Source organism: Marmota flaviventris, chromosome 13 (genome assembly GCF_047511675.1).
Source record: "Marmota flaviventris isolate mMarFla1 chromosome 13, mMarFla1.hap1, whole genome shotgun sequence".
In the NCBI taxonomy this organism is placed as follows: Eukaryota; Metazoa; Chordata; class Mammalia; order Rodentia; family Sciuridae; genus Marmota; species Marmota flaviventris.
In genome coordinates, this window is record NC_092510.1 from 71,420,719 (window position 1) to 71,434,366 (window position 13,648).

The following is a 13,648-nucleotide window of genomic DNA, read 5'->3' on the forward strand; positions in this document are numbered from 1 at the left end:
CAAGGTTTTAGGAAAGAAAAAAGATTAGGAGAACAAGAACAAGGTATAGCAGCACCAATACAAATAGATAAAGGAACAGACAGACATGGGTTGGATTTTCAGAAAGGGCCACTGAGACAATCAAAATTACTTGGAAATCAGAAAGACCAGTGTGGGTTCCTCAGTGGCCCCTGACTAAAGAAAAGATACAAGTAGCCCATGATCTGGTCAAACAACAATTAGCGGAAGGACATATACAACCTTCCATATCTCCCCATAATACTCCCATTTTTGTCATCAAAAAGAAATCTGGTAAATGGAGATTATTGCAAGATTTAAGAGCCATTAATAATGAGATGGTTATTATGGGACCTGCTCAATCAGGGATTCCTCAGTTGTCTGCTTTGCCAAAAACCTGGCATGTTTTAGCTATAGATATTAAAGATTGGTTTGTTTTTATTTCTCAATTCCAATTCATCCCGAGGATAGTCCACGTTTTGCATTTACTATCCCTGCATTAAATCATGAAGGTCCTGATCAGAGATATGAATGGAAAGTACTCCCTCAAGGGATGGCTAACAGTCCAACTATGTGTCAAATCTATGTTAACAAAGCAATCCAGCCACTTAGAAATCAAAATCCTGAACTACAAATATTTCACTATATGGATGATGTATTATTAGCACACAAAGATAAAAACACATTGCTGGAATGTTATGCCACACTTACAAACTTATTAAAAAATTATAATCTAGAGATAGCAATAGATAAAGTACAATTAAATTTTCCAATTAATTATTTAGGAGTTCTATTATCCTCAACCATGGTCCGTCCACCAAAAATTCAAATACGAGTAGATCAACTCAAATCACTTAACGACTTTCAAAAGTTATTGGGAGACATAAATTGGATAAGGCCTTATCTAGGCATACCAACAGGAGAGTTGGGACCTTTATTTGATATTCTAAAAGGTCCATCAGATCCAAATTCACCCCGCATGTTAACTCCTAAAGCAAGAAAGGCATTAAAAATTATCGAAACATATATGGAAAATATGCATTTGGATAGAATTGATATAAGTTTGCCTTTATTATTTATTGTACTACCAACAAAAAATATTCCTACAGGAGTATTTTGGCAAGAAGGTCCATTATTGTGGATACATTTATCTTATTCTCCTAACACTATTCTTACTAGGTATCCTGAGGCTGTAGGACAATTAATACTCAAAGGAATAAAAGCAGCAAAGGGAGTGTTTGGAATTTCTCCCAATAAAATTATTACTCCATATACTATGGATCAAATTGATGAGTTAGCTAATGAGTTAAATACTTGGGCAATAATCATGTGTAAATCTAATGTTACATTTGATAATCACTTACCATCTAATCCTTTGTTGTCTTTTTGGTCTAAGCATCCTGTAGTTTTTCCAAAAATGACAAGAAAAACCCCTATCATGAATGCTCCAAATATATTCACTGATGGGTCAAATAATGGTATAGCAGCAATAGTTACCCCTGATCAAACTTTTACATTTTTAGTACCCAATCAGCTCAAAAGGTAGAGCTTAATGCAGTTTTACAAGCTTTTGTGATGTTTAAAGATTCTGTATTTAATTTATTTTCTGATAGTCAGTATATAGTTAATGCTATAGCATCCCTTGAAGATGCTGGTAGGATTTCTCCTTCCTCTACTGTTTTCTCTTTGTTTTCCACTATACAAAGTCTAATCTGGGACGGAAAAGATCCATTCTTTATAGGACATATCAGGGCACATACAGGATTGCCTGGAGCCCTTAGTTTGGGCAATGATTTAGCAGATAAAACTATACATGACATACATATTTTCTCTACACTAGAAGAAGCTACAAATTTTCATAAAAGATTCCATGTTAATGCTAATACTTTACAAAAGCATTTTAAAATAACTAAGGAACAAGCCAGACATATAATAAAACAATGTCAAAATTGTGTGACCTTTTTACCACAAGTTAATCTTGGAGTCAATCCTAGAGGACTGATACCTAGCCATATTTGGCAGATGGACGTCACACACTTGCCAGAATTTGGAAAATGAAAATATTTACATGTTACAATTGATACTTCTTCCGGATTTTTGATGGGCTCCCTTTATGCTGGAGAAAAAACTAAAGATGTTATAGCTCATTGCTTACAAAATTTTGCTACTGTGGGCGTTCCTAAACAGTTAAAAACAGATAATGGTCCTGGCTATACCTCTACCTCTTTTAAACAATTTTGCTCATCATTTGGTATTACTCATATAACAGGAATCCCATGCAAACCACAGGGACAAGGCATAGTTGAAAGAGCTCATCAAACTATTAAAACGTACTTATTAAAGCAAAAAGAGGGAATTGGAAAGGGGTATATATCCCCCAAAGATAAACTTAAAATAACGCTTTTTACTCTAAACTTTTAAAATTTGGATTCATCAGGACTTAGTGCTGTGGAAAGGCATATGTATCCAAAAAATGTACATAAGCCTAAGATACTTTGGAAAGATATTCTAACAGGACAATGGAAAGGTCCTGACCCAGTGATTGTCTGGAGTCGGAGTTCTGTTTGTGTGTTTCCACAGGGAGAACAGCAACCGATTTGGATTCCAGAGAGACTAACCAAAGCAATTTCTACAGACCAAAAAGATGATTTGACTCAAATCCATAACAGCTGACATCCTTGGCTATTCTTACATCTGTGACAGTGATTAACCAGGATGCTTTTTTCAATATCTATTTTATTATTGCCTTTTCCCACATCATAAAATTCTATTTTATTTTTGAGATCATACAGACCTAGGTTAATGTTTTTCTGATCAGTTTTATTTTTTGACTGTGGAGTTTTTAAACATTGCAATGGAGATTTCACCCAGGTAAAGCTACAAGGCCTTTATTATTGTCTTATATGTTGTACGTTTGTGTGCACATTTGTGTTTTGCGTTGTATGTCTGTGTGTGCGTATGTCCATATTTCATATATGAGGAGCGCTCATGAAAAAATGGATCTGAATTATTTTTTTTTATTCACGTGATTTAAATGGTTTAATTTAAATTAGGTAAACAGCTGTTAAGGATTGTTTTTAAAGGAGGTTAACAGATCTGTTTACTTTCACCTTTCCTTTTCATCATATTTAATAATTCTGTTCAGGATAATGTCTCTTTAGCATCATTGCCAGAATTCCTATCTCTGTCCCAGTGCCTGTGAAGACAAAGATAAAACCAAACTACAGCTTCTATGATAGCTATCACAGTAAACTGTATAAACTGATGCATCAATGAATATAACTCAACAAGTAATGCTCAATCAAGGAGTCGATTTACTTTGGGAGGAAATGGACATATTGATAGACTCCTCCGCTTTGAACTGCTTGCAGAACTTGCCTGGACTATGTATCACTTGTATGCATTGTGAACTATCTGTTGGTGCAGCGAATTGTGGTAGTGCTGGCCTATCTTTGCTGATGGTGTCACCAGTGATGCAATTTTTCCAAAGGAGCCGTCAATTGGCTTGGTGTCGTGGCATTTCTGTATCCTCCTCCCTTCTGCTAGTGATGGTCTAAAATTTGGGGGCCAACAGAGGTGAGGCAAAGAACCTCACCCCCCCACTGGCACCAAGGCCAAATTTGGGGGCCAACAGAGGTGAGGCAAAGAACCTCACCCCCCACTGGTGCATAGGCCTATCCACAAGTATGGCTGTATGCTGGACCGGTAGTCAGTGACGGGTATGATCCAATTGCAGTGGTACCAACCTAAGACAGGAGGCTGACGCCTAGAGGTCAGATCATCCGATGACGAGTAAGTACCATATGTTGAATTGGACAACCTAACAGACACGGTCCCTAAGCCACATTGCTTGTTGTTTAATTAATCAGAAGGGGGGAGATGCTGAGAGCCATTGCCAAGTAGGAATGACACATCACAATTTCTTTGTCAGCCTACTCCATGTTGCTTAGAGGAAGGACTCTCCATGGTGGACCCAGGTCATTTGCAGTGACTTTGCATGAAAGGTGACCTTGCTCAAGGACCAGGGCGGATCCGGGTTTAGGGTGGATCAGGGTTTAGGGTGGATCGGGATTTAGGGCGTTTCAGGTTTAGGGCGGTTCTAGGTTTAAGGTGATTCCTGCTAGGAATAGGGCGTATCCTGCTGCCTCAGGTGCCTTGAGTTCCCGTTGAGTTCTCGCGGGATTCAGAGAGTATTTGGGATTCAGGCCCGGTGAAGAGTGTGGATTTTGCCCAGAACGTGTTTGTAGAGTGCTGGTGTGAGTTCAGGAATAAAGAGTTGCTGTTTGAATCTACAAGGTGTGTGGTGGCTCGTGATTTTGTGCCCAGCCAGACTGCGGCACCATGGTACAATTCCCCTCCACGCCTTCTCTTGTGCTTTGCCCTTTGCCGTCTGTGCCCACCCTGATTTTCTGGATGAACAAACCATTAGGTAATCAGTTGGTGAATGTTTGTGAACAATTTTCAATGGATGAAAATTTGTGGACGCCAAGTACGTGACCACGATGTAATATGAAGGTGAACAAAGTATGGTTGCCCCTCCCTATCCTAAGTACATTTGGAGGTACCAGCCCAAGACTACAAATGACTCTAATTCAAAAGTGGCCACAGCTCAGTGCCCTGAGCAAGGACTCTGTTGTGGAATGTGTCTTCAAAAAGGAGAATCCTATAGCGATCTGGAGGAGGAAGCGGCGGTATCTATCCATGAACATGGTGAACAGCACCACGTACTTAGGGCATCTTTGATATTAATCCTTCAGTGATGCTATATAATTTTCCTTTCTAAATCTTGCATATTTGTAGGTATCCAATCTTCTTTGATTCCACTGCAAATATTAAATTACAATTTCTAAATGTTCCTGGTATGTACAAATACAACTCATTTTTCTGAGTTTTATATCCAGAGGCCTTTTAAATGCTCTTAATTTTTCTAACAATTTGATGACATGCTATTTTGGGTTTCTATGTAGACAACTGTATATGTAAGTAATAGTAGTTTTATTTCTTCCTTTTCCATCCCAATACCTTCAACTTCTTTTTCTAGACTTACTGCACAGGCCATGACTTCTTATTCGTGATTTTGAAAGGTTGCTCTTATTGTTCCTCCTTTAGAAATGATATTTGTACCATTTACAAAAGAGACCAAAGTTAAGAGCACCAATGATGGGACAAACTGGCAGCATGTGTCCCATGACGTAATGAACCAAGAAGGACACAACATCATACATGTGGCAGTCCTGCCAAAAATACATAAATGAGTCTAATCATTTGAATTTGGGCTGCACATTATGATTTAGCACTGTATCGTGTTAAATTTTCAGAATGTGGCTGCATTACGGTTTTATAAGAAAATGTTCTTATCCTTAGAAGAAACAGAGAGAATTACAGTAATCAGAGGTGAAGAATCATATCTCTAACTTCTCGCTGCTTCCAAATACACACACACACACACACACACCCAGACACAATCACACAATCACACAACGCAAATTTGATAAAATGTTAATAACTGGTGAATTCTATAAAACTGGAATTCATTCAACCATACTTGCAAATTTTCAAATTATAAAAAAAATAAATGCTGTCTGCTACAAGCTGTGTAATTCCCTTCTAGCCCTGGTGCCACAGTTTGGATCTGTCATGTCCCACAAAGGCACAAGTAGATATTAAGGCTTGGTCACCAGGGAGGAGGTGCTATTGGGAGGTGGTAGAGTCTATAGAAGGTGGGGCTTAGTGGGAGGTCTGTGTGTGTGTGTGTTTGAGGGGTGCTCCGTCTCTTGCACCCCCGGTCCTGTTTTTTATTTTGAGACAGGGTCTCACTTAGTTGCTGAGGCTGGTCTTGAACATGTGATCCTCCTGCCTCAGCCTCCTGAGGCGCTGAGGTTTCAGGCGTGTGCTACCCTGCCTGGCTCTAGTGGGCAGGACAGGCTCTAGGTCCCTGGGAGCAGGCCCTAGCGGGGGCTTGTGCACTGTGACCCTTGCCTTCATCTCTCCTTCCTGGTGATCAGGTGATGGTTTCACTCCCCCAAGCCCTCCCCACAGGATGCCGGCCTCTCCACAGGCCCAAAGGGGCCAGTTGATCATGGACTGAAGCCTCCACCACAGTGAGACAAAGTAACTGTCTCAGGTGTTTGTTATAGGGACAGAAAGTGTTCTAACACTACTTGTTTGCTGAGATTTTTCTCCTGGGTGGGTACTGAGCTTTATCAAGGGCTTTTTCTGCATGTGTGGAGAGGATGGCATGATTCTCTCCTTTCATTAGTTAAGATGAATGACATTGGCCTTTGTTGGTTGACTAGTATTAAACCACCTTTATTCTGTTACAAATCCAACTGGATCCTAATTATTCAGTTTCACTCTTTTTTTCTGGTAATTTTGCATCCATCTTCCTGAGTGTCATTGGTCTGTATTTTTCTTTTCTTTCATTCTTTTTTTTTTTTTTTGTGGTGCTAGGGATGAATCCAGGGCTCCTGCCCGCTAGGCGGACACTATTGTTGAGCCACATCCCAGCCCCTTCTACAATTTTTCCTTCTTGTTCTGTCCTTGTCTGGTTGGGGTATCAAGGCCGTGCTGGCCTCACAGAATCAGGAAGGGAGTATTCCATTTTCCTATTTTTAGAAGCTTGTTATCTCTTCCTTGAAAGGTTTGTAAGAGTTGCCTGTAAATCCATGCAGGCTTTGTATGTATGGATGTGTAAAATCCAACAAATACGCAGAATACAAGTGCCTAGAGTGTGAGGTCCTAATGAGCTGTCGGGAATAAACCACCCACAGGTCAACAGGAACCCTCCCTCTGGGTCAAGACATGAGAACTCACTGGCACAGGGGGTCCCCTACAAGACAGCTTCCAGTCACAACCTCTCCTCCCTCACGGGGTAGCAATTATCCCAGCTTTTGTAACATTCTCTTCTTGCTTTTAAAAAAATTTTACTAATTGATTATGCAGCCCTTACAGAATAGTTTAACACAGGCTGTTTTCAATCTTAGTAAACGGAATGGTACAGTTTGTAACTTGTTGGGCTTATTTCAGTCTAGAGGAGAGGCACCTTGTTCTTTATGTGGCTACACTTTGCTCCTTTTCAGGGTTGTGTACATTCAGTAGCATGGACAGACCACTATTCATTTATTCAATTCATCAACATCCTCGTTTTTCTAGTTTTGCAATAATACGAACAATGCCCCTAGCCCATACTTCTAGTGCACGCGAGCACATTCCTACCTGGTATATGCTTAAGGGTGGGATTTCTGAGTCATAAATATGTTTATTTTCCTTTTTAATTTATTTTTTTCAAAACAGGCATGCCAATATACACACCCAGCAGAAGTATTTGATAGTTTGTTTAATCAATCAATCAATTGATCAATTAATTAATTAAATTTTCTTTGTTGATGGGCTTTTATTTTATTCATTTATTTATATGTGGTGCTGAAAATCGAACCCAATGCCTCCTACATGCTAGGCGAGCGCTCTACCACTGAGCTACAATCCCAGCAACTTAGTTATTTTTTGAGGCAGGGATTTAACTCAGGGGCACATTACCACTGAACTAAGTCCCATCCTTTTTATTTTGAGGCAGGGTCTTCTCATTAAGTTGCTAAGCACCTAGATAAGTGGCTGAGGCTGGCCTGGAACTTGTGATCCTCCTGGCTCAGCCTCCTGAGTTGCTGGGATTATAGGCATGTGCATATGTGACACCACACCTGGCGTGGTAGTTTCCATCATTCCATATCTTTGCTATCACTTAACTATTGTCAGACATTTACATTTTTGACAATCTGGTATGTAGTCATAGTTCACTGTTGTATGCTAATGAGGTAGAGTACCTTTTCAAATGTTTATTAATTATTTGAACTTTCTCTACTACAAAGTGCCTGTTCAGTTCATGTTGTTTTATTTCTGTCCATTAGGCAGCTTTCATTACTTTGAGAAAATCAACTTAAAAAGAAAAACTGGTTCAATATCCAGTTATCATGAGTTTTGGAGGTTTCAGTCCACACTTTTGGGCCTGTGGAAGGAGGCAGTTCAGCATGGTGGGAAGAGCATGAATGGCCAAATGCTAACCTCACAGTGGCCGGGAAGCAAGGAAAGGAAGAGGAAGGAGTTGTGATCCTACTATCTCCTTCGAGAGCACATCCCCCATGACCTAACTGCCTCCCACTAGGCTCCACCTCCCAGTAGCGCCAGCTGGAGACCAAGCCTCTAACACATGGGATTTGGGGGCATTTAAGATCCAAACTGTAGCATGGCTCATTTTATGTATTCAAGAAACATGTTGGACTGGGTGCAGTAGTGCATGCCTGTAATCCCAGCAGCCCAAAAAGCTGAGGAGGATTCACAGGCTCCAAGCCAGCCTCAGCAACTTAGTGAGGCCCTAAGCAACTCAGTGAGACCCTGTCCCTAAATAAAATTAAAAAAGGGCTGGGGATGTGGCTCAGTGGTAAAGCACCCCTGGGTTCGATCTCCAGTTATCAAAAAACAGTATTCTTTATCTGTTTATTGTATAAATATATTTTTCCACTTCATAACTTGACTTTTCTGCTATTTTTAATATATTTTTTAGTTGTAGATGAACACAACACCTTTTTTAAGTTTATTTTTATTTGGTGCTGAGGATTAAACCCAGTGCCTCACACACGCTAGGCGAGTGCTCTGTCACTGAGCCACATCCCCAAGCCCTTCTGCTATTTTTCTTTAAGGAAAATTTTTGTTGCTCAATTTGTTTAAACATTTATAGAACTGTTCAGGCTTTCTATTTCTACTTGAATTAATATTGACAAGATATATATGAATTTGCCCATATTGTAAACATTTTCAGATTTATTGGCATAAAATTACTCATATTAGTGTCTTCTTATTGGAACTCTGCTGCTATCTTGCTTTTTGGGTTCCTGATGTTATTTGTATCCTCTCTTTTATTCTTTCTTTGGATTTATTACGTTGGAATTTTCTCCTAATCTTCCACTCCCCCCCTCCTCGGTTGGAGGTTGAACCCAGAGGCACTCTACCACTGAGCTACATCCCCAGTCCTTTTTTACTTTTTAAATCTTGAAGTAGTTGCACTAAGACTGGCCTTGAACTTGTGATCCTCCTGCCTCAGCTTCAGGAGTAGCTGGGATTACAGGTGTGTGCCACCACACCTGGCCCGGAAGGAGAATTTAACACTCAGTGTGAATTGATTTCTAACTCAATTTCTTGTGATCAGTAAACCTCGCCTGTTGTCTGGCATGCGGGCAGATGCCTTAGTCCAGGAGGATGAGGCAGAAGGATCCCAAGTCTGATCAGCTGGGGATGCAGCTCAGTGGTACAGCCTTGGCTAGCAAGCACGAGTCCTGGGTTCCATCCCCAGTACCACATACACAATCACACACACTCACACACACAAAGTTGGCAGCCAGCCTTAGCAACTTAATGAGACCCTGAGTCAAAAATAAAAAAGGGTTGCATATGTAAACTAGACAGTACCGAGAACAAGGAAGGAGATGAAAACACCCTGCCTAGGGGACTCTGATTTGCACTTATGACACTAACTTCTGAAGTCCTTTGGAGGTCTAGGACTGCGATTTCCCACTTCAGCTGACTGTCACTCATGGTGGCGCACCTGCACAGTGGTCTTGGTGAACTATTATTTCCCTGACTTTAATCTGCTTCTCCCTGAGAGGCTTCACACCTATTTCTTTCTTTTTTTTTTTTTTCTTTTTGGAACTGGACATTGAACTCAGAGGCACTTTACCACTGAGCTACATCCCCAGCTCTTTCTACTTTTTCTTTTGAGACAGGGTCTCGCTAAATTGCCAAAGCCCCAAACTTGCAATCCTCCTGCCTCAGCCTCCCGAGTTGCTGAGATTACAGGTGTGGGCCCAGGCGCTGGCTTCACACCTGCTCTGCTGTGCACCAGAAGCACTTCTAACCAGGGAGCCCTACCGTTCTGCCTTTAGGCCGAGACTCAGCATCGCTATCCTGAAAATATCTGCTATTAGAGGGATACGTGTGAAGCCATTGCTTTTGGGAGTGGGAAACACTGAGCATGGGCAGGTCCAATCTATACTATCCACGCCCGCTCTGAGGACAGGCCTGATCTCGCTCTTGCTTCCTGCTTACCTCCTCATCCTGCCTGGATTCCTGCTTGACATTTGTTCTCTCATTTTTATTTTTGCAGGGAAAGATGACTTTGGAGATTTCCCCAATCCCATATGAGTCCAGCAAAGCACTAAAAGTTCTATTCTCCTCAGGGGTGGATTAATGTGCAGAACTGTTCTGCAGTGGGGAGAGGAGGTCCCAGGCCAGCTAGGTCAGACGTTGGAAGCTGAAATCCTAGGAGAGGTATATTTTTCCCAAGAAGGAAACAAGGCTCAAAGAGGCAGAGTGACTTACCCAAGGCCACACAACTAGGACTAGGCAGGGCTAGGACTGCACCCTCCTGTGGGCTACAACCTAGGCTCCTCCTGCTTTCTCTCCGCCGGCACTGCCTCCGGAGACCTGTCTGGGCTTCGGGGTGTCCAGGGGGCCTTACCTGGTGTAGGGGGATGACGAGGAAGGCCCCCCCGCCAGCACACTCAGTGACAACTGCAATGAAGTGGGGGTTCACAGCACAGAAGTGATTGTCGTGAACGCTGCGGGTGATGGGCACCGAGTCGTAGCAGTTCTCCTTGCTGGCTGGTTTGCCAAAGACATGGCGGAACTTGGAGCTCCGGTACTGGGGGTGCCATGACATCTGCAAGAGATAAAGGGGACAAAAGGCATGAGGCACGGTGCCCTGGCGATAGGATGCGTGGAGAGTCCACCCTGAGAATACCTAAGAGGGACATCCAGCAGCACTCGGTTCTAGCTAGACAGTGACCTGTTAGGAAGAGGCCACGTGGGCAAGCCCTGACTGTGGTTGAGGGTGCATATCCGGTGAGATAGGGTGGGATGGTGAACCATCATCACTGATCTGATTGCTGATCACGGGGTTAAGGCTTCCATTTCTTTAAGTGTGAACACAAACAGGCAGAGAGGCCCCAGAGAACTCGCTAGCCCATCGTCCAGCTCAACTAACTGACTCCAGTTCCAGCTCTTACCCACTGGATGGGCGACTTAACCTCTGCAGTCTCAGTCTTCCTGTCTGTATAATGGGGTAACCAAAGCATCTGTCTCAGGTCTTGTCATGAGGACTCAATTAGTGACCTATTTAGGTCCCGTGGCACATGGCAGATCCTTGACAGCAGCAGTTTACTACCACTTCAAGTCGAGTGTCCCTTATGCAGAGTGCTTGAGAACCCAAGGTTCTGGAATATGTGCGTGTCCATAATGAGATATCTTGGGGAGGGGACCCAACTCTAAACACGAAATCCTGTGGTTTCATGTACACCTTATACACAAAGCCTGAAGGCAATTTCACACAATAGCTTTAGTGGGCCTGTGTTTTAACTCCAACGTGTCACATGGAATTTTCCAATGGTGGCATCGTGTTGGTGCTCAAAGTGTCTCAGATTTTGGAGCATTCACGACTTTGGGTTTTGGTACCATTATCCGGGCATCTTGAGCTCCTCTGCCCTTGTCCAGCCTGCATTTGCTCACTCCGTATTTACTGAGCATCACTGCGTCTGGGCCCTGTGCTGGGCCCGGGGAGGGGTGGGGGTGGGGGCCTTGCAGGAAGCAGGCCAGAGCCCAGCCTTTCCAGCAGCCAAGAGTCCTGGGGGTGAGGCCGATGGGGGGGATCTGGGCCACTGGGACCAAGTGTGCTGTAACCGGCTTGTAATGGCAGGCCAGGAGGACTTCCCAGAGGAAGTGACATTGGCCATGGAGGCAGGACAAGGGAGAGCTGGGGGAGGTGTCCCAGGCAGATGGAAGAGCCTGAGGCAAAGGTCTTGTGACAGCATCACACTTGGGAAGTTGGGGGAACTACCTGTGATTTAGCAAGATGAAGATATTCAAGGAAAAGTCTCTCTCTCTCTCTCTCACACACACACACACACACACACTGGGCCACAGCTCTCCTGAAGCTCAGCCACCTCCCTGCAGTGAGAAGCCACAGTATCTGAGTGCTTATCATGTCCCAGGCACCCTTCCAAGTGCTTCCCATGATTGAGCACAACTGGGTGCCAGCCGGCTTCCCAGATGCAGGCAGGAGGCAGGGAAGTAGGTCACCCAGCTAGGAAATGGTGCGGCCGCCCAGTGCCGGTGCCTCCCCAGGTTCCCACAGTGGACTGGGACCCCACAGCATCTGTCTCACGCCAGCCCCTAAGGGGACCTGTCCCGACCCTTCCATTCGCAGCCCCACTTTACCGAGAAGGAAGATAAGCAGCAGGAAGCTAAGTGGTCCCTCTGGAAAGGGAGCTGGTGGCCTTGATGGGTGAAGCCAGCTGGTGGCAGACCAGTGCAAACCCGAACGCCCTTCTGCCCGGCCAGCCCTCATCTCTCCTGCCAAGGTTCCCCCAGACCTGCCTCCAGGGGGGACCATGGCAGAAGTGGGGGGCGAGGAGGCTCCAGCAAGGCCTGCCTTTCCCCCTGTCTGCGGGTGCTATGTACGAACCCTCCGTGTGGCACCTGTGCTCCAAGTCCCCCTCACCAGCCCTCAGCTCTGATGGGGAGGTGCCTGGAGCCTGCAGGCTTCAGTGACTCAGCGATTCAGAGAGCAGGAGTCCCGCTTCCCTACAGGCAGGCACTTGTCCCCAGTGAGGGCTGTGGCGGCCCCTGGCCTGGGGCGGGCCCATCACAGCCACAGCTGCCTTCTCAGGAGGGGCACAGAGCAGGGGCGGTGTCTGTTCTGCTGCTGCCACCTCTGCGTGCCCAGCTGGCCTGGGGCCAGGGGATTAGGCTCCTGGGACTGCGGATTCCACGCTCCCAAAAGAATTTCGTCATCTCCGGGTCCAACCTGGCATTGAGCTTATTTCTGAACACCTGGCTGTGTCATGACGGCTCTGGCCTGTCCCATACTTTATGACTCTCCATGGTTGTTCCCACGTGACAATGGGAGAACTGAGGTGCAGGGGATGGAAATCAGGCTGGTTTGAGCCACGTGCTCCTCTGACACCGTGTGTTGGTGGCGGTGGGTGTGTGTGAGGGACAGGAGGGGACAGGTTTTCCTGCCTGTTCCCAAAGGCGCCTCTTCCCCACCCAGGCCTGACATTACTGCAGGACAAGGGTTAGTGACAGGATGGCGGAAACTAACCCACACTGGGTGTGGCACAAACCAGCAGAGCAGATTATTCATTAGCCGCCAGTTCAGGGCCTCGGGCGACAATGAAATTACCTGATTTGGTCTTTGAACTTGTGGGCTGGGTAGGAATCTGGAACTGCCGGCTACCATTGTCCCTTGGTCAATTTGCGGTGGCACTTCTAATATCTGAAGTACCCCCCCACCCTTCAGCTTTGACGGTGTAGGCCCCAAAGAATCTCCCTGCGAGCGCCTCCTGGGAGGTTCTGAGCCCCACTGTTAGGTCACAGGCCAGGTAATAGAGGGGGGTTAGAACCATGTTACCCCGAGGCTTCAAAAAAAAAAAAAAGTTGGGCCGTCCCTTATGCAAAGCACTGGAGAACCCAAGTGTTTCACATTTTGGATTTTCTCAGCTTCTGGAATATGTGTGGGTCCACAATGAGATATCTTGGGGAGGGGACCCAACTCTAAACACGAAATCCTGTGGTTTTAGACCTCGGCTTGAGAGAGGTCAGCAGA

The 13,648-nt window shown here is 44.6% G+C and overlaps 1 protein-coding gene across 1 annotated transcript in view; it reads right to left on the reverse strand.

Annotated features, from left to right (window-relative positions):
* Coro2a (coronin 2A) overlaps window positions 1–13,648 on the reverse strand; it is a 61,279-nt gene that overhangs the window by 26,667 nt on the left and 20,964 nt on the right. Inside the window, exon 2 of the mRNA XM_027930884.2 lies at window positions 10,505–10,705. Coding sequence (XP_027786685.2) covers window positions 10,505–10,705 — 201 coding nt within the window. The remainder of the gene's footprint in view (window positions 1–10,504; window positions 10,706–13,648) is intronic.